A 24,595-nucleotide genomic window follows, 5' to 3' on the forward strand; every position below is an offset into this window, starting at 1 on the left:
TAGCGAATGAGAACGCACACATAATTTAATGGGAAAAACATTCTGTTTGGCCGTGTGTTGTTTTGCCTGTCACTCTAATTCACACCATGAATCAGTGGCTCAGACTCTGTGTGTGTGTGTGTGTGTGTGTGTGTGTGTGTGTGAGAGAGAGAGAGAGAGAGAGAGAGAGAGAGAGAGAGAGACATTCTCAGCTTGCGTTGTGAACAGATGCTTCTGCAGTTTGTCTTCACAAGAACGAGGGAAATGTCCTCATGTGAAAATGCCATTTGCGCTTTTTTTACAGCTGTTTCCATATTTATCCTTTTTTATCTCTCATTCTTCTCCGTATTCCCGTTAGTGCTCTGTTCTCTCATGTCTTTCCCAGATCAATCTTTGCTTTCATCAAAAATACACTGCCACCATCATAACTCATTTCCCAGAAGACCAGAACAAGGTCAGAGAGATCTCAAAAAAATCAGTGTGTGTCTGAGAGAGAGAGAGAGAGAGAGAGATCACATAAAAATGTTCTTGCTAACATCAGGTTCAGTTCTGAGGATGAGAATATTTCTGTCGAGAGATGGATGTACATTTAATCACAGTTTATGGTGTTGTTCAAAAACGATTACTTTAGAACAGAGGGCAGGGTTAAGGTGGGGGGTCTGTGGGGGGGGGGGGATGGCTCCGCTTAACCACCTCACGACTGATAGATTATTGAAATGTGGTGTAAAATTTATGAAACAGATCCTCTTTGGTCATGAAGGTTAATTTTTCACTGAAACAGTGATGGAGCTGAGGGGACTGTGAAATGATGAATCCCTGTGAAAAAGAATCTGATCTAATTTATTCCATATTTAAGTGTTACACGTTACAGTGCCACGGACATGTCAGGATTTCTTCATGTCAGACTGATTAAGACCGGTACAAAACGGTCCTGATTTAATCTAAACTTAGTCTAATCAAACTCTATTCCAATTTTAGTCCATTTCAGCCTGTTAATCAGATAAATCAGATCAGAACCAAAGCAGGCTTAATCCACCCCGATCTAATTAAACTGGGATCATTTTTCCAAAACAGAATCTGAACTAAATGTGGTGTAATCTAAACCTGATCTAATTTTAATCGTGTAATCTAGAAACTAACGGCGAGTGCGGAAGAGAAGTGAAGAAGAGAGTGTGAGCAGGTTGGAATGGATGGAGGAGAGGAGCAGGTCAGGAGCAATCTGTGACAGAAGGTTGCCAGCAAGAGTGAAAGGGAAAGTGTAGAAGACGGCAGTAAGAGCAGCGATGTTGTACGGTTTGGAGACAAAAAGACAGGAGGCTGAACTGGAGGGAGCAGAGCTGAAGATGCTGAGATTCTCACTGGGAGAAACAAAGTTGGAAAGGATTAGAAATGAGAATATTAGAGGGACAGGATATGTAGGACGGCTTGGAGACAAAGTGAGAGAGTTGAGATTGAGATAGTTTGGACACGTACAGAGGAGAGATCCAGGGTTTACTGGGAGAAGAACACTGGAGATGGAGTTGCAGGTAGAAAGGAAAGAGGAAGAGCAAAGATGCGATTTATGGATGTGGTGAAGGAGGACATGAGGATGGTTGGTGGGACAGAAGAAGATACGGACAACAGGAGGGACATTATCCACTGTGGAGACCCCGAACAGAAAGAGGAAGAATCTAGAATGTGATCTAACTGAAATCTGGTCTAATCCAGACCTGGGTTTGAATTGCTGTGGAACTGAAAAGAAGTGACTCAGTGTGTGACAGCACAAAGAGAAAGTTTCCCCGAGTGTGAATCTACACTCATCCTGTTTGTCCCATGAGAACATACGACTGCAGAAACCCTTGTTAACAAACCCAGCTGTGTGTGTGTGTGTGTGTGTGTGTGTGTGTGTGTGTGTGTGTGTGTGTGTGTGTGTGTGTGTGTGTGTGTGTGTTTATTTGTAGAATCTCCTATTAATGAATGTTTGGATTAGCAGCTTGGCTTCCTGCTGTGAGAACGCTAATATGGATGTCTGAATGAGAGGCACACTCCTCCTCCTACTGTCCCACACACACACACACACACACACACACACACACACACACACACACACACACAGAAAAACTGACCCAAGTGGATAAAGCTTAATGGTGAAAAAACAGTTTTATTTAAGATGTAAAATGAACAGGTGTTAATGTGTGATGCAGTGTTTTTTGTTCAGTGGAAGCACTGAAGAATTTGTGTGTGTGTGTGTGTGTGTGTGTGTGTGTGTGTGTGTGTGTGTGTGTGTGTGTGTGGTAAACTGCTCCCTGTGGATTATGGTGAGAAATCAGGAATCACTGCATGCATAAACATGTACACAATAACAACACAGTAAATTCCCCATGCTACCACTCTCAGCCAATCAGAACACACCGTACTGCTCTCAGCCAATCAGATCACAATGTGCTGCTCTCAGCCAATCAGAACACACCGTACTGCTCTCAGCCCATCAGAACACACCGTACTGCTCTCAGCCCATCAGATCACACCGCGCTGCTCTCAGCCCATCAGATCACACCGTACTGCTCTCAGCCCATCAGAACACACCGTACTGCTCTCAGCCCATCAGAACACACCGTACTGCTCTCAGCCAATCAGATCACACCATACTGCTCTCAGCCCATCAGATCACACCGTACTGCTCTCAGCCCATCAGAACACACCGTACTGCTCTCAGCCCATCAGAACACACCGTACTGCTCTCAGCCCATCAGATCACACCGCGCTGCTCTCAGCCCATCAGAACACACCGTACTGCTCTCAGCCCATCAGAACACACCGCGCTGCTCTCAGCCCATCAGATCACACCGCGCTGCTCTCAGCCCATCAGAACACACCGTACTGCTCTCAGCCCATCAGAACACACCGTACTGCTCTCAGCCCATCAGATCACACCGCGCTGCTCTCAGCCCATCAGAACACACCGTACTGCTCTCAGCCCATCAGAACACACCGTACTGCTCTCAGCCCATCAGATCACACCGCGCTGCTCTCAGCCCATCAGAACACACCGTACTGCTCTCAGCCCATCAGATCACACCGTACTGCTCTCAGCCCATCAGAACACACCGTACTGCTCTCAGCCCATCAGAACACACCGTACTGCTCTCAGCCAATCAGATCACACCATACTGCTCTCAGCCCATCAGATCACACCGTACTGCTCTCAGCCCATCAGAACACACCGTACTGCTCTCAGCCCATCAGAACACACCGTACTGCTCTCAGCCCATCAGATCACACCGCGCTGCTCTCAGCCCATCAGAACACACCGTACTGCTCTCAGCCCATCAGAACACACCGCGCTGCTCTCAGCCCATCAGAACACACCGTACTGCTCTCAGCCCATCAGATCACACCGCGCTGCTCTCAGCCCATCAGATCACACCGTACTGCTCTCAGCCCATCAGAACACACCGCACTGCTCTCAGCCCATCAGAACACACCGCGCTGCTCTCAGCCCATCAGAACACACCGTACTGCTCTCAGCCCATCAGATCACACCGTACTGCTCTCAGCCCATCAGATCACACCGCGCTGCTCTCAGCCCGTCAGACCACACCATACTGCTCTCAGCCCGTCAGACCACACCATACTGCTCTCAGCCAATCAGATCACACCGCGCTGCTCTCAGCCCATCAGAACACACCGCACTGCTCTCAGCCCATCAGAACACACCGCGCTGCTCTCAGCCCATCAGAACACACCGTACTGCTCTCAGCCCATCAGATCACACCGTACTGCTCTCAGCCCATCAGATCACACCGCGCTGCTCTCAGCCCGTCAGACCACACCATACTGCTCTCAGCCCGTCAGACCACACCATACTGCTCTCAGCCCATCAGAACACACCGCGCTGCTCTCAGCCCATCAGAACACACCGCACTGCTCTCAGCCCATCAGAACACACCGCGCTGCTCTCAGCCCATCAGAACACACCGTACTGCTCTCAGCCCATCAGATCACACCGTACTGCTCTCAGCCCATCAGATCACACCGCGCTGCTCTCAGCCCGTCAGATCACACCGTACTGCTCTCAGCCCATCAGAACACACCGTACTGCTCTCAGCCCATCAGAACACACCATACTGCTCTCAGCCCGTCAGATCACACCATACTGCTCTCAGCCCATCAGATCACACCGTGCTGCTCTCAGCCAATCAGAACACACCGTACTGCTCTCAGCCCATCAGATCACACCGTGCTGCTCTCAGCCAATCAGATCACACCGTGCTGCTCTCAGCCCATCAGAACACACCGTACTGCTCTCAGCCCATCAGATCACACCGTACTGCTCTCAGCCCATCAGAACACACCGTACTGCTCTCAGCCCGTCAGATCACACCATACTGCTCTCAGCCCATCAGATCACACCGTGCTGCTCTCAGCCAATCAGAACACACCGTACTGCTCTCAGCCCATCAGAACACACCGTACTGCTCTCAGCCCGTCAGATCACACCATACTGCTCTCAGCCCATCAGAACACACCGTACTGCTCTCAGCCCATCAGATCACACCGTACTGCTCTCAGCCCATCAGATCACACCGTACTGCTCTCAGCCCATCAGATCACACCGTACTGCTCTCAGCCCATCAGATCACACCGTACTGCTCTCAGCCCATCAGATCACACCGCGCTGCTCTCAGCCCATCAGATCACACCGTACTGCTCTCAGCCCATCAGAACACACCGCACTGCTCTCAGCCCATCAGAACACACCGTACTGCTCTCAGCCCATCAGAACACACCGTACTGCTCTCAGCCCATCAGAACACACCGCACTGCTCTCAGCCCATCAGAACACACCGTACTGCTCTCAGCCCATCAGAACACACCGCACTGCTCTCAGCCCATCAGAACACACCGCACTGCTCTCAGCCCATCAGATCACACCGTACTGCTCTCAGCCCATCAGAACACACCGCACTGCTCTCAGCCCATCAGATCACACCGTACTGCTCTCAGCCCATCAGAACACACCGTACTGCTCTCAGCCCATCAGATCACACCGTACTGCTCTCAGCCCATCAGAACACACCGTACTGCTCTCAGCCCATCAGAACACACCGTACTGCTCTCAGCCCATCAGATCACACCGTACTGCTCTCAGCCCATCAGAACACACCGTACTGCTCTCAGCCCATCAGAACACACCGTACTGCTCTCAGCCCATCAGAACACACCGTACTGCTCTCAGCCCGTCAGAACACACCGTACTGCTCTCAGCCCATCAGACCACACCGCGCTGCTCTCAGCCCATCAGATCACACCGCGCTGCTCTCAGCCCATCAGAACACACCGTACTGCTCTCAGCCCATCAGAACACACCGTACTGCTCTCAGCCCATCAGACCACACCGCGCTGCTCTCAGCCCATCAGATCACACCGTACTGCTCTCAGCCCATCAGAACACACCGTACTGCTCTCAGCCCATCAGAACACACCGTACTGCTCTCAGCCCATCAGAACACACCGTACTGCTCTCAGCCCATCAGAACACACCGCACTGCTCTCAGCCCATCAGAACACACCGTACTGCTCTCAGCCCATCAGATCACACCGTACTGCTCTCAGCCCATCAGAACACACCGTACTGCTCTCAGCCCATCAGAACACACCGCGCTGCTCTCAGCCCATCAGAACACACCGTACTGCTCTCAGCCCATCAGATCACACCGCGCTGCTCTCAGCCCATCAGATCACACCGTACTGCTCTCAGCCCATCAGAACACACCGCACTGCTCTCAGCCCATCAGAACACACCGCGCTGCTCTCAGCCCATCAGAACACACCGTACTGCTCTCAGCCCATCAGATCACACCGTGCTGCTCTCAGCCCATCAGATCACACCGTACTGCTCTCAGCCAATCAGATCACACCGCGCTGCTCTCAGCCCGTCAGACCACACCATACTGCTCTCAGCCCGTCAGACCACACCATACTGCTCTCAGCCAATCAGAACACACCGTACTGCTCTCAGCCAATCAGAACACACCGTACTGCTCTCAGCCCATCAGAACACACCGCACTGCTCTCAGCCCATCAGATCACACCGTACTGCTCTCAGCCCATCAGACCACACCGCGCTGCTCTCAGCCCATCAGATCACACCGTGCTGCTCTCAGCCCATCAGAACACACCGCACTGCTCTCAGCCCATCAGAACACACCGCACTGCTCTCAGCCCATCAGACCACACCGCGCTGCTCTCAGCCCATCAGATCACACCGCGCTGCTCTCAGCCCATCAGAACACACCGTACTGCTCTCAGCCCATCAGATCACACCGCACTGCTCTCAGCCCATCAGACCACACCGCGCTGCTCTCAGCCCATCAGATCACACCGTGCTGCTCTCAGCCCATCAGAACACACCGCACTGCTCTCAGCCCATCAGAACACACCGTACTGCTCTCAGCCCATCAGACCACACCGCGCTGCTCTCAGCCCATCAGACCACACCGCGCTGCTCTCAGCCCATCAGATCACACCGCGCTGCTCTCAGCCCATCAGAACACACCGTACTGCTCTCAGCCCATCAGATCACACCGTACTGCTCTCAGCCCATCAGAACACACCGCACTGCTCTCAGCCCATCAGAACACACCGTACTGCTCTCAGCCCATCAGATCACACCGCACTGCTCTCAGCCCATCAGATCACACCGTACTGCTCTCAGCCCATCAGATCACACCGTACTGCTCTCAGCCCATCAGATCACACCGTACTGCTCTCAGCCCATCAGAACACACCGTACTGCTCTCAGCCCATCAGATCACACCGTACTGCTCTCAGCCCATCAGATCACACCGTACTGCTCTCAGCCCATCAGATCACACCGTACTGCTCTCAGCCCATCAGATCACACCGTACTGCTCTCAGCCCATCAGATCACACCGTACTGCTCTCAGCCCATCAGAACACACCGCACTGCTCTCAGCCCATCAGAACACACCGTACTGCTCTCAGCCCATCAGATCACACCGCACTGCTCTCAGCCCATCAGATCACACCGTACTGCTCTCAGCCAATCAGATCACACCGTACTGCTCTCAGCCCATCAGATCACACCGTACTGCTCTCAGCCCATCAGAACACACCGTACTGCTCTCAGCCCATCAGATCACACCGTACTGCTCTCAGCCCATCAGATCACACCGTACTGCTCTCAGCCCATCAGATCACACCGTACTGCTCTCAGCCCATCAGATCACACCGTACTGCTCTCAGCCCATCAGATCACACCGTACTGCTCTCAGCCCATCAGATCACACCGTACTGCTCTCAGCCCATCAGATCACACCGTACTGCTCTCAGCCCATCAGAACACACCGTACTGCTCTCAGCCCATCAGATCACACCGCACTGCTCTCAGCCCATCAGATCACACCGTACTGCTCTCAGCCAATCAGATCACACCGTACTGCTCTCAGCCCATCAGATCACACCGTACTGCTCTCAGCCCATCAGATCACACCGTACTGCTCTCAGCCCATCAGATCACACCGTACTGCTCTCAGCCCATCAGATCACACCGTACTGCTCTCAGCCCATCAGATCACACCGTACTGCTCTCAGCCCATCAGATCACACCGTACTGCTCTCAGCCCATCAGATCACACCGTACTGCTCTCAGCCCATCAGATCACACCGTACTGCTCTCAGCCCATCAGAACACACCGTACTGCTCTCAGCCCATCAGATCACACCGTACTGCTCTCAGCCCATCAGATCACACCGTACTGCTCTCAGCCCATCAGAACACACTGCACTGCTCTCAGCCCATCAGATCACACCGTACTGCTCTCAGCCCATCAGATCACACCGTACTGCTCTCAGCCCATCAGATCACACCGTACTGCTCTCAGCCCATCAGATCACATCGTACTGCTCTCAGCTCATCAGAACACACTGCACTGCTCTCAGCCCATCAGATCACACCGTACTGCTCTCAGCCCATCAGAACACACCGTACTGCTCTCAGCCAATCAGAACACACCGTACTGCTCTCAGCCCATCAGATCACACCGTACTGCTCTCAGCCAATCAGAACACACCGTACTGCTCTCAGCCCATCAGATCACACCGCACTGCTCTCAGCCCATCATATCACACCGTACTGCTCTCAGCCCATCAGAACACACCGCGCTGCTCTCAGCCCATCAGAACACACCGTACTGCTCTCAGCCCATCAGATCACACCGTGCTGCTCTCAGCCCATCAGATCACACCGTACTGCTCTCAGCCAATCAGATCACACCGCGCTGCTCTCAGCCCGTCAGACCACACCATACTGCTCTCAGCCCGTCAGACCACACCATACTGCTCTCAGCCAATCAGAACACACCGTACTGCTCTCAGCCAATCAGAACACACCGTACTGCTCTCAGCCCATCAGAACACACCGCACTGCTCTCAGCCCATCAGATCACACCGTACTGCTCTCAGCCCATCAGACCACACCGCGCTGCTCTCAGCCCATCAGATCACACCGTGCTGCTCTCAGCCCATCAGAACACACCGCACTGCTCTCAGCCCATCAGAACACACCGCACTGCTCTCAGCCCATCAGACCACACCGCGCTGCTCTCAGCCCATCAGATCACACCGCGCTGCTCTCAGCCCATCAGAACACACCGTACTGCTCTCAGCCCATCAGATCACACCGTACTGCTCTCAGCCCATCAGACCACACCGCGCTGCTCTCAGCCCATCAGACCACACCGCGCTGCTCTCAGCCCATCAGATCACACCGCGCTGCTCTCAGCCCATCAGAACACACCGTACTGCTCTCAGCCCATCAGATCACACCGTACTGCTCTCAGCCCATCAGAACACACCGCACTGCTCTCAGCCCATCAGAACACACCGTACTGCTCTCAGCCCATCAGATCACACCGCACTGCTCTCAGCCCATCAGATCACACCGTACTGCTCTCAGCCCATCAGATCACACCGTACTGCTCTCAGCCCATCAGATCACACCGTACTGCTCTCAGCCCATCAGAACACACCGTACTGCTCTCAGCCCATCAGATCACACCGTACTGCTCTCAGCCCATCAGATCACACCGTACTGCTCTCAGCCCATCAGATCACACCGTACTGCTCTCAGCCCATCAGATCACACCGTACTGCTCTCAGCCCATCAGATCACACCGTACTGCTCTCAGCCCATCAGAACACACCGCACTGCTCTCAGCCCATCAGAACACACCGTACTGCTCTCAGCCCATCAGATCACACCGCACTGCTCTCAGCCCATCAGATCACACCGTACTGCTCTCAGCCAATCAGATCACACCGTACTGCTCTCAGCCCATCAGATCACACCGTACTGCTCTCAGCCCATCAGAACACACCGTACTGCTCTCAGCCCATCAGATCACACCGTACTGCTCTCAGCCCATCAGATCACACCGTACTGCTCTCAGCCCATCAGATCACACCGTACTGCTCTCAGCCCATCAGATCACACCGTACTGCTCTCAGCCCATCAGATCACACCGTACTGCTCTCAGCCCATCAGATCACACCGTACTGCTCTCAGCCCATCAGATCACACCGTACTGCTCTCAGCCCATCAGATCACACCGTACTGCTCTCAGCCCATCAGATCACACCGTACTGCTCTCAGCCCATCAGATCACACCGTACTGCTCTCAGCCCATCAGATCACACCGTACTGCTCTCAGCCCATCAGATCACACCGTACTGCTCTCAGCCCATCAGATCACACCGTACTGCTCTCAGCCCATCAGAACACACCGTACTGCTCTCAGCCCATCAGATCACACCGTACTGCTCTCAGCCCATCAGATCACACCGTACTGCTCTCAGCCCATCAGAACACACTGCACTGCTCTCAGCCCATCAGATCACACCGTACTGCTCTCAGCCCATCAGATCACACCGTACTGCTCTCAGCCCATCAGATCACACCGTACTGCTCTCAGCCCATCAGATCACATCGTACTGCTCTCAGCTCATCAGAACACACTGCACTGCTCTCAGCCCATCAGATCACACCGTACTGCTCTCAGCCCATCAGAACACACCGTACTGCTCTCAGCCAATCAGAACACACCGTACTGCTCTCAGCCCATCAGATCACACCGTACTGCTCTCAGCCAATCAGAACACACCGTACTGCTCTCAGCCCATCAGATCACACCGCACTGCTCTCAGCCCATCATATCACACCGTACTGCTCTCAGCCCATCAGATCACACCGTACTGCTCTCAGCCCATCAGAACACACCGTACTGCTCTCAGCCCATCATATCACACCGTACTGCTCTCAGCCCATCAGATCACACCGTACTGCTCTCAGCCCATCAGATCACACCGTACTGCTCTCAGCCCATCAGAACACACCGTACTGCTCTCAGCCCATCAGAACACACCGCGCTGCTCTCAGCCCATCAGATCACACCGTACTGCTCTCAGCCCATCAGAACACACCGTACTGCTCTCAGCCCATCAGATCACACCGCACTGCTCTCAGCCCATCAGATCACACCGTACTGCTCTCAGCCCATCAGATCACACCGTACTGCTCTCAGCCCATCAGATCACACCGTACTGCTCTCAGCCCATCAGATCACACCGTACTGCTCTCAGCCCATCAGATCACACCGTACTGCTCTCAGCCCATCAGATCACACCGTACTGCTCTCAGCCCATCAGATCACACCGTACTGCTCTCAGCCCATCAGATCACACCGTACTGCTCTCAGCCCATCAGATCACACCGTACTGCTCTCAGCCCATCAGAACACACTGCACTGCTCTCAGCCCATCAGAACACACCGTACTGCTCTCAGCCAATCAGAACACACCGTACTGCTCTCAGCCCATCAGATCACACCGCACTGCTCTCAGCCCATCAGATCACACCGTACTGCTCTCAGCCCATCAGATCACACCGTACTGCTCTCAGCCCATCAGAACACACCGTACTGCTCTCAGCCAATCAGAACACACCGTACTGCTCTCAGCCCATCAGATCACACCGCACTGCTCTCAGCCCATCAGATCACACCGTACTGCTCTCAGCCCGTCAGATCACACCGTACTGCTCTCAGCCCATCAGATCACACCGTACTGCTCTCAGCCCATCAGATCACACCGTACTGCTCTCAGCCCATCAGAACACACCGTACTGCTCTCAGCCCATCAGAACACACCGTACTGCTCTCAGCCCATCAGAGCACACCGTACTGCTCTCAGCCCATCAGAACACACCGTACTGCTCTCAGCCAATCAGAACACACCGTACTGCTCTCAGCCCATCAGATCACACCGCACTGCTCTCAGCCCATCAGATCACACCGTACTGCTCTCAGCCCGTCAGATCACACCGTACTGCTCTCAGCCCATCAGATCACACCGTACTGCTCTCAGCCCATCAGATCACACCGTACTGCTCTCAGCCCATCAGAACACACCGTACTGCTCTCAGCCCATCAGAACACACCGTACTGCTCTCAGCCCATCAGAACACACCGTACTGCTCTCAGCCCATCAGAACACACCGTACTGCTCTCAGCCCATCAGAGCACACCGTACTGCTCTCAGCCCATCAGAACACACCGCACTGCTCTCAGCCCATCAGAACACACCGCGCTGCTCTCAGCCCATCAGATCACACCGTACTGCTCTCAGCCAATCAGATCACACCGTGCTGCTCTCAGCCAATCAGATCACACCGTACTGCTCTCAGCCCATCAGACCACACCGCACTGCTCTCAGCCAATCAGAACACACCGTACTGCTCTCAGCCAATCAGAACACACCGTACTGCTCTCAGCCCATCAGATCACACCGCACTGCTCTCAGCCCATCAGATCACACCGTACTGCTCTCAGCCCGTCAGATCACACCGTACTGCTCTCAGCCCATCAGAACACACCGCACTGCTCTCAGCCCATCAGAACACACCGCGCTGCTCTCAGCCCATCAGATCACACCGTACTGCTCTCAGCCCATCAGAACACACCGCGCTGCTCTCAGCCCATCAGATCACACCGTACTGCTCTCAGCCCATCAGATCACACCGTACTGCTCTCAGCCAATCAGATCACACCGTACTGCTCTCAGCCCATCAGAACACACCGCACTGCTCTCAGCCCATCAGAACACACCGCGCTGCTCTCAGCCCATCAGATCACACCGTACTGCTCTCAGCCAATCAGATCACACCGTACTGCTCTCAGCCCATCAGATCACACCGTACTGCTCTCAGCCCATCAGATCACACCGTACTGCTCTCAGCCCATCAGAGCACACCGTACTGCTCTCAGCCCATCAGAACACACCGCACTGCTCTCAGCCCATCAGAACACACCGCACTGCTCTCAGCCCATCAGAACACACCGCACTGCTCTCAGCCCATCAGAACACACCGCGCTGCTCTCAGCCCATCAGATCACACCGTACTGCTCTCAGCCAATCAGATCACACCGTGCTGCTCTCAGCCAATCAGATCACACCGTACTGCTCTCAGCCCATCAGACCACACCGCACTGCTCTCAGCCAATCAGATCACACCGTGCTGCTCTCAGCCAATCAGATCACACCGTACTGCTCTCAGCCCATCAGACCACACCGCACTGCTCTCAGCCCATCAGACCACACCGCACTGCTCTCAGCCAATCAGAACACACCGCACTGCTCTCAGCCCATCAGAACACACCGCACTGCTCTCAGCCCATCAGAACACACCGTACTGCTCTCAGCCAATCAGAACACACCGTACTGAGTTACATTAGTAATTATATTGAGAAGAAGAAGCCTTTTTTTTACCACATGTACACTCAAGCACAGTGAAATTCTTCGTCTGCATTTAACCCATCTGAAGCAGTGAACACACACACACACACACACACACACACACGCAAGTGAGCAATGAGCGCACACACACACACATACCCAGAGCAGTGGGCAGCTATACTACAGTACAGCGCCCGTGGAGCAGTTGGGGGTTCGGTGCCTTGCTCAAGGGCACTTCAGCCCTGATACAGAGGGAGGAGAAGGTGCTGTTCATTTACTAATCTCCCCCAACATTTTTACTGTTGATCCTGGGAATCGACCCAGTGACCCTTTGGGCCCAAGGCTGCTTGTCTAACCTTCAGGCCATTGTAAAGATTGCTGATAAATGATGAAAGGAAACAGTTCTTGGTACTCAGATGATTGAGTTCCAAAGTTTTCCAACAATTTGTGAGAACTGAATAACTTTAGACTTCCCGTGTCACTTCCTGTGTGAGATCAGTGAATGGATGGGATTTAAAAATGTCCGCTCTCAAAATATCAGTGGAACAATTACAGCATTCAGCACTGTGACGTTTCTGCTAATAATGAGTTATTCTCTCTCTCTCTCTCTCTCTCTCTGTGTGTGTGTGTGTGTGTGTGTGTGTGTGTGTGTGTGTGTGTTGTATTGGTGTAAAGCCTCACTGCTCAGGAAACAGTTATGGATGAATGGAAAACTTGCTTAAAATTATTTTTATTAATGGAAATATTTTTCTCTGCACTGTGGCACTGTGATACTCATTACATGTGTGAGTGTCTGTGTGTGTGTGTGTGTGTGTGTGTGTGTGTGTGTGTGTGTGTGTGTGTGTGGCTGAGCAGATGGTACTGAACTTATAAATATATTAATAATATAAACAGGACTATAAAGTCAGTGTTTAACACCATCTTCTGGTTTAATCACTACAGAATTCAAACACACACACACACACACACACACACACACACACACACACACCTGATTCTAGAAAACAGCCTGTGTGTGTGTGTGTGTGTGTGTGTGTGTGTGTGTGTGTGTGTGTGTTCAATTCAATACTCTGATTGGTCACTTTAGCAGGTCTTTGTAGGAGTACGGTTGCTGACTGTCCATCTGTCTGTCTGTGTGTATAGAGTAATGTTTCCATTGAACTCTTTCGTCACATCTCTGTTCTCTGTGGGTCTCTTTCATGGCCTTTAAAGGCTTTGCACGCATCAGTATTTGTGCGCGCGCACACACACACACACACACACACACACACACACACACACACACACACACACAGGCTGTTTTATAGAGGCAGGTGTGTGTGTGTTTACTTCAGCTACCACATGCTGCTAACCAGGAGATTCTGGTACACTGTCTGATCACATGGTGTGTGTGTGTGTGTGTGTGTGTGTGTGTGTGTGTGTGTGTGTGTGTAATTCTACTCCATTTTGAATACACATATGTTTAAATACAAACTGTCTGTGTGTCGGTTTGTCCAGGACCGAGAGCTGAGACCTGAAGAGATTGAGGGTGAGTACAGATATTATACGCAGTGTGTGATTATAGTGTGTGTGTGATTTTAGCGAGTGGGAAGCCATGACCTAAAAGTTAGAAAAGCAGCTTTGGGACCAAAAAATTTGCTGGTTTGATTCCCTGGACCGGCAGGAATGGCTGAAGTCCCCTTTAGTGAAGCGCTTAACCCTTAACTCCTCCCCAGACTGTTCTGGGTGTGTTGTACATTGCTCTGGATAAGAGCGTCTGCTCAATGCCTGTAAAGCCTCGGTCATAACCGGCCGTACATGCTCCTACAGCTGGTCTACGTGCAAAAAACGCAAGAAACGCACGGAGGGCGCGCGTGTGACGTGCTGATTTTCGAGCCGTAGACCGGCCGCAGAGGTTCTTTGTCATGTCAAACAAACTCTACGGGCGCTTACGTTTTTTTCAGGTTGCAAGACAAACTTACGGCCAACGTGTGTCTTCCTCCACGAACAAAAAAACGCAGCGATTTGGGAAACGCCAAAAATCGCACGGCCAAAAAATCGTGCGTCCGGTTGTGACCTAGGCTTAATGTGATTATATAACAGTGTTCTCCCCAGACCGCTTTTGTGTGTCAGGGCCGACACGCCTAATTTCATGCTGGCATGCTTTAAATTTGCTGACATGCTATTTTTTTGCAGACACACTATTTTTTTTTTGCTCCGACACTCACTGAAAAATCATGTCAGATTTCTACCTTGCGATGTTTGGGGCATATTTTAAAGAAAAATCAGTGTTTTGGGCCAGTTTGCTGCCATGATGCACTCAGGCAGACCGGAAATCCCCCTGGGAAATCCCCAGTCACAACAAACGCCCTCAATCACTTTGCTGCTGCACTGGTACCACGACGCTTCAGTGCGCCAGTGAGCACCCTTGCACTGATATCACATTTACATTAGCTACCATCGCTACCCTATACCAGGAGGACAAGCAAACTTTGTTTACATACTGTTCACATACTGAAGCCAAGCAAAGATGTCCGGCGTCTGTTGCCTGAAGAAAACTACAGCTAAAAATGTTCTACTACCAGATTACTTGGATAATCTTAGTCAGAAAGAAGCGAAGGATAGATATACATGGAAATTAGAGTTTATTAGTGGTTGTGATCCGTACAAAATTCCTCGAAATGACTGGAGTGACGGTGCAGATTTGTGGCCTAGCGTTAGCTACATGTTGGAATATACATTCTTTTTCCCAAAGAGTCCCAACACAGAAGAACAGTTAAAAAACTATAAAAGCAAGAAAGCCTTCTTTGTGTAAAGTCTTTTTCCCGACATCAGCTTTTGGGAACAGAATGTTGCGAAAGCCAAATCATTTACTCTCAAAGGACTTCAACCTGAACTGTGGGCTGGATCTTATTCCCACCCCTCCATGTCTCAGCAACCCCATAGACACCTAGTTACACAGCTATCAGCACTTGATCACTTATACAGTGATGCTTATTATTGTTAAAACAATATCTGAAGTGTTATTTTTTTGTTAAGTAACAAAATATCTTGCTCTAGACTTTCAAACAATGTTGTAAGATTTTATTTTCATTTTATCTAATAGTGGCTGGTACAGTAATTACATTATTAATTAATACAGTAATTGCATGTACTAATAACAGTATTATTGCTCAAACATGCTGTTTATTCTTTTTTTTATTCATCTCATCTCATCTCATTATCTGTAGCCGCTTTATCCTTCTACAGGGTCGCAGGCAAGCTGGAGCCTATCCCAGCTGACTACGGGTGAAAGGCGGGGTTCACCCTGGACAAGTCGCCAGGTCATCACAGGGCTGACACATAGACACAGACAACCATTCACACTCACATTCACACCTACGCTCAATTTAGAGTCACCAGTTAACCTAACCTGCATGTCTTTGGACTGTGGGGGAAACCGGAGCACCCGGAGGAAACCCACGCGGACACGGGGAGAACATGCAAACTCCACACAGAAAGGCCCTCGCCGGCCACGGGGCTCGAACCCGGACCTTCTTGCTGTGAGGCGACAGCGCTAACCACTACACCACCGTGCCGATTATTATTATTATTAGTTTCTAACTGCAACAGAACTCATTTAAATGTTTGGTTAGTGGTGTTCTGGCAGTGGTTCAGGGAATAAAACAGCATTATTATATACGACATTGTTGTCAGATGATGACTTTATTCATCGCTCATGTGAACCCCATGCTGCAAACCACAGCGTCACAGACCTCACCTTGTTGTAGCAATCTTTTCAACCATGTTAACAGTAAAAAGTGACAGTGTCAATACCACCATAAAATGCTCCTAAAAGTCACCAGATGCCATCAAATGGGCTCCCTTTTTTCAGACCTCCTCTCCTACTCTCCCCCCGCACATCTACATATTCTCCATCCTACAGGCCACACACCCAAAAGTTAGGGCTTTATTTTAATCCTGGGGAGAACACTGGTATAGTGTGTGATTATAGAGACAGAGACTGTGTATGTAATTATAATATGATTATACTGAGTGTGTGTTTTCAGAGATTGTGTGATCATAGCGAGTGTGTGAATCTCGGGAGTGTGTTTGAAATTATATTATTGTAGTATGATTATATTGAGTGTGTGATACTTGCAAGTGTGTGATTTCAGGGATTGTGTTATTATGGCAAGTGAGTGATTATAATGTGTGTGTGTGTGTGTGTGTGTGTGTGTGTGTGTGTGTGTGTGTGTGTGTGTGTGTGTAGAACTCCGTGAAGCATTTAAAGAGTTTGATAAAGACAAGGATGGCTTTATCAGCTGTAAAGACCTGGGGAACTGTATGAGGACGATGGGCTACATGCCCACTGAAATGGAGCTGATCGAACTGAGCCAACAGATCAACATGAACCGTGAGTGTGTGTGTGTGTGTGTGTGTGTGAGAGTGTGTGTGTGTACAGTATAATAATAGTATATATGTGTTAGTGGGAGGTCATCCAGATATTGATGAGGTTGTGGGGTTCATCTGTGTGTGTGTGTGTGTGTGTGTGTGTGTGTGTGTGTGTGTGTGTGTGTGTGTGTGTGTGTGTGTTAGTGGGAGGTCATGTGGACTTCGATGACTTTGTGGGACTGATGGGACCGAAGCTTTTGGCAGAAACAGCCGATATGATCGGAGTGAAGGAGCTCAGAAACGCTTTCAGGGAGGTGAGAAAAACAACAACACACTTTTATTGTGATATAAACCATATTTTTCATAACTCATATTTATAAAAATAGTCTTCATAACTCATATTTATAAAAATATTTATTTTTTACTCACTGTGTCAGTTTGACACTAATGGTGATGGAGAGATCAGTACAAGTGAGCTGAGGGAAGCCATGAGGAAACTGTTAGGCCACCAGGTGAGTGTGTGCATTTACTGTAATATGAGGCTAACACTAGCGCTAACACCACATAGCTGTTCAGTCATTTTATAATATGAACAATGTAAAGACATGGCGACTGTGGTAATGACACAGGATTATCCGAAACATCAACATTTACCTCAGATATCTTGATAAACTACTTAGAAAAAGACTCTAAATGATTTAAATTCATTATAATTCCAGTTAGCATTGACCGCTAACCAAACTTCCATTGGAGCCGCCATTTTGAAACTTCTAAAGTGATGAATAGTGTAAGAGTTGGCCATTATTTGTTGATTTTTTTCAGGGTATTCACTATATTTTTATGGTTTATGATGTATTTCAGGTGGGCCATCGAGACCTGGAGGACATTCTGAAAGATATCGATCTGAACGGTGATGGACGTGTCGACTTTGAGGGTAAGAACTCTGATTTTTATAAAATATTTACCTCAGACTTTCAGTTTTGATCAGGATACAGATGAGTTAATGCTGTCTACTTCATATATCAGCAGTTTTCATTTTTATTTCATAATAATCTTTTTATTGCTGTTTACTATATTATCATCTGTTTTACTGCAAGAATAAAATCATTTTTGAATACAATAAAATCAGTGGCGGCTGGTAGTCTTTCAAACAGGGGAGGCTGGTCGGTTACGATATTTCCAGATTTTAAAAGAAAAAAGAAAAAACATCAATTTTGCCCATACTCTTGCCTCTGATCTGGCTGATTGTTGGCAGGGTCACAAACTGTGAAATAACAGGTTCTTTTGGCCCATTAGCCTACTGTCCAATATACATGATGGTGGTGTTGGGGGGGGTATATTTTAACATTTTATATTTTAAAATTGTGGCATGTTGTTTAAAAATTGATCATTATTGAAAGCAGCTCTTTGTCAGGAACCTCAGCAGTAACAGCAGAGTGTTCTGGAATAGGCACAAGCACTGACCTTGGGGAGCCAAACATAGAGCTGGGGGCCACACATTTCATTCAATGACACTTTCCCTATATTTTACTTATTTTGACTGAGAAATGTTTTATTGACAATTTTGATAACCCTTCACTTTTAATCCAGGTCTGTAGTGTGAAATGTTCTCGGCTGTGTTTTTGTTTAAAAATGTTTTCCAAATTGTAGCTGTGTTTAATTCATATCCAGAAAAATATATATTCCAATATAATATACTCAGCATAAACATTTTAAATAGATTCTATATTTTTGGTCCATCCATGATATATTACTAAAGTAGCCTATTTACTGTTGTTGATGTGGGTCACTTGCTGTTAGCCAATTCACTTTCTCGTACCAGGAGAGCTGAAAGGAACGAGTATTATTCCCTACCTTTTTCACCAAGTCAGTTTGAGGCGTTGGTCTACCCTGCTCTTTAATTTTAATTTTTTCCTCGAAAGGAAGACTGGCAAATGGCTTCACCAAAATTAAATCAGCAATGCTTGGCCTCCGTGCGCAGCTTTCTTGCTAGCTGACTAGCCCCCTCAAGTTCAAGTTCAGTCACTCAAATAAACGAAATTTCTGGAACTAAGATAGCAAACTTGACAACACTACACTTTATTTACAGTGAAAATATATACAAACTAAAAAAGCTGGTAGAAACCGTATGTAATGAATGAAATCGAAATGTAAGCTGATCTCTTACAATACACCACAGCACTTGCGAATCCGCATGGGACTGAACTGAAATTCACCGCTGCCTGTCTATATTTGAAACGAGCTGTCAATCAAAGAAAATATCCGGCCGCTTTCACCAATCACCAGTCTCCTCGCGGAAAGCTTTGCCATGTCCCTCCCACTGTGAGGCTGGGAGTCCGGTGGGCGGGCATTTTCGCAGTATTTGTCCAATAACCGTTTTGCATTTTGAGATTGAAAAGCGCAGAGCTCCCAAATGCCATTGAAGTGCACTGAGGCTGGGCTGCATCGCGCTGTCACAAGGGGGAAAAACTCACGCACACATTAGGCGAACTGGGGAAAGTTATAACGGAATGATTTCGCACTGTAGTGGGTTGAACGCATATATTTCTATGATTCTGGATCTGAAATAGCAATGTTATAAGGTCGGCTATAACATAAGCCTAGCGCAATTCATCCTACACGATGTTTGTCATTTTTAGAGGAGGCTGAGCCTCCCTCGCTGTCTTAGAGCAATCGCCCGTGAATAAAATGTTTTGTCATCCAAGAGAAATTTCCATAATGACATTAGATTATATTTTATTTCTTGATTTGAACTGGATATTTAATATTTTATTGGTAAAAATAAGCAACTGATTGAAATATTACAGCAAAAGTGACTCACTCTTGTTTATTTCAGCTAATTCATTATAATTTTATGAATACTTTTATTATTTTTAATTAAATCTGTTTCATTTTATTCTATATTTGTGTGGGGGGGGTTTACATATTTTATCTTCTTATGTTCATGTTCATTTTATATATTTATATGTTTATTATGCGTTTTAATATATTTGCTTAATGCTTTTGTAATTTATTTTTTATTACTTGATTATTCAGTAATTCTGAGCTACTGTGTGTATGAACAAAGCTGTATAAATATTTATATTAATATCCACAAACATATGTAGAATTTTCAACAGAAATTCATGAATATAAAGAGAAATAAACTGAAATTTACTGTATGTATTAATTAGTATTTTTCAGTAGCATTATATTATAATATTTGGCTGTACGCTCTCGGCCCAGTTGCTCTCAATCAGGGCCCCATTTAACTGTCAAAACAAACCCTTCCTCAGTGCAAATTTATTCCACAAACAAACTATTAAAAAATTAGGCACATTAGTTAAATTGGTACAATAATATTCTGGGCAATTTATTTTTGAACTTTCTGTCTATTTTTAACTAAAATTGTCATAAGAAACTTACAGAATCCTGGAAGGGACATGGAGGGGAAAAGATCAACTTTTGCAAGATCTTGCAAAACTTTGCAAAACCGCTCTCTCTCTCTCTCTCTCTCTCTCTCTCTCTCTCTCTCAAAAAACAAACAAAAAATAAAAACTTTTTCATTGAGATGAATGTATTTCCTGATCAGTTCGGTACAGTTGTGATGACTGTGTCTCCTGTGCTGAGTATCCTTCATATTTCTCACATTTATGTGAAAACTGTGCCATTGCCAAGCACTGAATTCATGTATTTATATTTGAAGCCAATCTCAAAATAAAATTCTTTAAAAGTTATGTGATATTTCATCCATTTTTTTTTTTAATTTAGGTCAGTGTACTACTTCTTTGTCATTTTGGCAACATGAAACAGGGCTGTAGTGGAGGCTAAAAGCACCTAAACTGCGCTTACGTACCTCTTACATTTCTGAAATGGTGTGTGTACACCTTGAAATAACGTTTATGCAACGGTAAAATTTGCTAGCGTTAGTTTCCTACAGATTTACCAGCACAAGTTGTAGTACACGCTCAGAAAATAAAGTACATTTTTGCACCTTAGGAGTACAATCACTTGTCACTGGGGCAGTACCCACTAAGGTACTTTACTTGTCCTGTTTATATACTGCTAGGGACCATATATGTACCATTTTGGCCCTACAAAAGTACACATAGTTCCTTTCAGGTCCAATAATGAGCCCTAGGGGGTACATTAGTGTAGAGTGTATTTTGAGGAACAGAAATGGACTCCTACTGTACCCCTATTTCTGACAGTGTATATTCAAAATTACACTGCATTATCAACATTTACAGTATTTAGACTGTGTGACCAATCACATCATCTCTCGTTAGAGGATCTGCACTGATGTCACTGTATGCGCATGTCACTGTGGTTACACCCACTGAGGGAAAGTCTTCCGTTCTGAGTGGCGGTGTTACCATTCAGCTCAAACGCCGTGAAAACACACAAAAAACAAATTTACAAAATGGATTTGATGTCTTAATATTTGAGGCCAATCTCAAAATTGTATGAACCTTTCCCTCTGGGGTGTGTGTGTGTGTGTGTGTGTGTGTGTGTGTGTGTGTGTGTGTGTGTGTGTGTGTGTGTGCTCCACTGCTGTTGTGTCCATGTTGCCGAACTGACACGGATGTACATTGACCTAAATGAAAAACTTTGCGAGATTTCAAAAAGGACCGTCATTTTTCCTCCATGTCCCTTCTGGGCCTCCATAGATTCCAGGTGATGTTATTTACAGGTGTAATAACTTTGATAATGCTGCTAACTTGTGTTTTTCACCACTAACAAAATGAGAAAAGTCTGGATCCCTTTGCTTCATGGACCTTATGTTAAAATAAATCATATTTCTATCACACAGGTGATGCTCAGATTAGTTAGAGCTGAGTGTTAGATTGGTAGCTATCCATGAATAAGCTCTCATCCATGTTTCTTTGTCCTTCTGTGTAGAGTTTGTGCGCATGATGTCCCGATGAAGGAGCCAAAACTTTTGCACATTGCACACTAAACCCTGACCCCTTACTTCCTGCTGGCTGGAGGAGACGAGACGAGATGAGATGAGGATCGTTAAAACGTTTATCACGTGTGCAACTGATTGATATGCATTTGTTCTGATCATCCAATCAGCGATCGTCTGACAGGAAAGTACACGTGAAAACATTTTAGCGCAGATCTGAGAATAACAACACTGTTGTAAAGAGAAGCTTTAATGAGCCTGAATTTTAAAAAAATGAAAAACTGGAAGAAGAAAGCGCACACACACACACACACACACACACACACACACACACACACTGTAGCTGAGTGTTTCTGCACTTTTAAACCTGGTCTCATGTCCATCTATGTCGTAGAGAACCAAAGCTCTCTCATTAATCACGGCAATATTGTGTCTGTCTTAATTTGTCTTGTTTGTATATCAGTGTGAGTCTGAGTCGCTGAGGCCATGTCCCAAACGCTAATCGAAGTGCACTAGCGTTAGTTTAAAGTCGTACTCTGTGATAGTTTAATTTCACTCATTACATCTCCAGGAGGATTAAAGTGTTTACACGCAATATTAAAGCTTGTTCAGAAGGAAACTTCTGCATCACTGCCACTTTATTCTTCAGAAATCACAGAGTGTGCCTTTAAAGTCAGAGCTGTCCTGATGTGTGACGTCACACCGCACTCCCCCTCCCCCCGCACACACTTCCTCCAGACTCTTAAAGGGACAGTGCAGACAAAAATAAAATGTCCACAAAGTTTCCCTTTAATCCACGTGCACTCGATCTTCTCCGAAGTTTGCATCTTTATCACGTCATGTGTCTCGATAGCACAACTTGTACATAAACAATCTCAGTAAATAATATATAAGAAATATACATAAAAAAGTAACAAAAAGACAACCAGTTTACTACAATTTAACATTTTTACAGTAATAAAGCGCCCCCTGGTGGTGGTGATGAAGCGTATACTGCAATATGTTTGTCTCTTTGCATTTCTTGGTTTATAGCTGCTATAAGGATTAGCAAAATGTTCTGTTTTAAAGTTAAAGTTTTGTTTTTATCAATATTGTTTTTTAATGCTAGCGGGATATGAGCTATGCTAAGTGCATGTGCTTTAAACTTGTGTTAATTATTTGATGTTTTTTTCTCATATAGCATGATGTTTAAAAAAATGTAAACTTATTACCACACCACTTTCTGAGGAAGGAAGTGATTTTGAAGATTTTTAGCTCCAACTGTAGATTTACATGTGCAGATGTAATGCACTATTGTTACACTGCTGGCGATGTGCTTCTGTTGCGTATTAGCTACAGGAGCCTATTAGCTCCAGTAAAAGATGAAAGAAGCAAACAGCAAAAACCTACAACTTACAAAAATATATACTGTAAATCTTGAGATAAAACTGTGGACGTTGAATTTTTGGACAGACTGTTTCTTTATTTCATTCTTGCTGCTCCTGAGCAAAATCATTTGCGTCATTTGGATCAGACTTGACGTCAATCTCTACTTTTATTTCTTTACTATCACCTAATAGATGTGGCAGTGCAGTTTTAATCTGCATTTCAAGCCGCTTTTAGTGCACACTTGTTAACTTCCCTGAACAACCCACCAGGAAGTGTGTCACCTATGATATACGGATTAGCATAAAACCTTTGGTTGAATTATACAGTTGCACAAAAGTTTAGCAGTATTAGCTAATAAAGCCAATTACCTAAACACAGTAAACACAGCAATGCACTAATGTTAGCCAGCTAGCTTGTCTCCAGCAGTAGCTATCTCATGTTACACAGCTAGCCACGTTCATAAGCAAGCAGGCTAACATTAGCTAAACTACAACATTGTGCAGCTAAACCAGTCATTTAAACCTGTGCTAAGCAGGACGTTCAGTGATACATGTGGAAAAAAGGCCGATTGTGATGTCATATGATCAAGTTTGTGATTGGCCAAGTAAGTTTAACTGAAGCTCCGCCCTTACTGATAAATGGAATTGTGTCATTCAGGAAAATCCAAATACGAGTGTGTGGCTTGAGAACAATGTAGCCAAAGCCATGTTCATGTCATCAAATGTTTTGAACATGCGCCATTTTGAAAGGGAAACTGTCAGAAATTGCAGTAAAGACTTCTGGGTACATTGTTCTCCTAAAGCCTAGAGACTTGACCCTTCACACACACTTCAGTTGAGGTAATAAAGCTGGAGGACAAATGAATTTAACCGAGGGGAAGTGAACAAGGGAAGCAGTATTGGAATACAGCCTTTATTCTCCAGTGAACGCATCACTGAGACATTTCCTGCATAAAATAAAATGATAAAACAACTCTGAACCTTGAACACAGTGTGTGTGTGTGTGTGTGTGTGTGTGTGTGTGTGTGTCTGGTGAGATGTCATTATGTTGTTTTGTCTTTATCGTCATTTGAACGTTGATGTTTTGTCATTTTGATGTGATGACGTTTTGTTGTTATCTCGTCACGTGTTTGTCGTAGAAGTGCAATCTGTTTAATTTCCCGCATGCCAAAAAAACACCTCTGCACTCATGATGTAACATCGTGATTTTAATAAA

The 24,595-nt window shown here is 47.1% G+C and overlaps 1 protein-coding gene across 1 annotated transcript in view; it reads left to right on the forward strand.

Annotated features, from left to right (window-relative positions):
- The window catches only part of cabp1a (calcium binding protein 1a), a 42,339-nt gene extending 17,744 nt beyond the window's left edge, over positions 1-24,595 (forward strand). The window contains exons 3-8 of the mRNA XM_060930641.1: positions 14,269-14,299; positions 17,003-17,146; positions 17,329-17,438; positions 17,562-17,636; positions 17,986-18,058; positions 22,006-24,595. Of these exons, the coding sequence (XP_060786624.1) occupies positions 14,269-14,299; positions 17,003-17,146; positions 17,329-17,438; positions 17,562-17,636; positions 17,986-18,058; positions 22,006-22,031 (459 nt within the window). The 3' untranslated portion in view covers positions 22,032-24,595. The remainder of the gene's footprint in view (positions 1-14,268; positions 14,300-17,002; positions 17,147-17,328; positions 17,439-17,561; positions 17,637-17,985; positions 18,059-22,005) is intronic.

This window comes from Neoarius graeffei, chromosome 10 (assembly GCF_027579695.1).
Source record: "Neoarius graeffei isolate fNeoGra1 chromosome 10, fNeoGra1.pri, whole genome shotgun sequence".
NCBI lineage: Eukaryota > Metazoa > Chordata > Actinopteri > Siluriformes > Ariidae > Neoarius > Neoarius graeffei.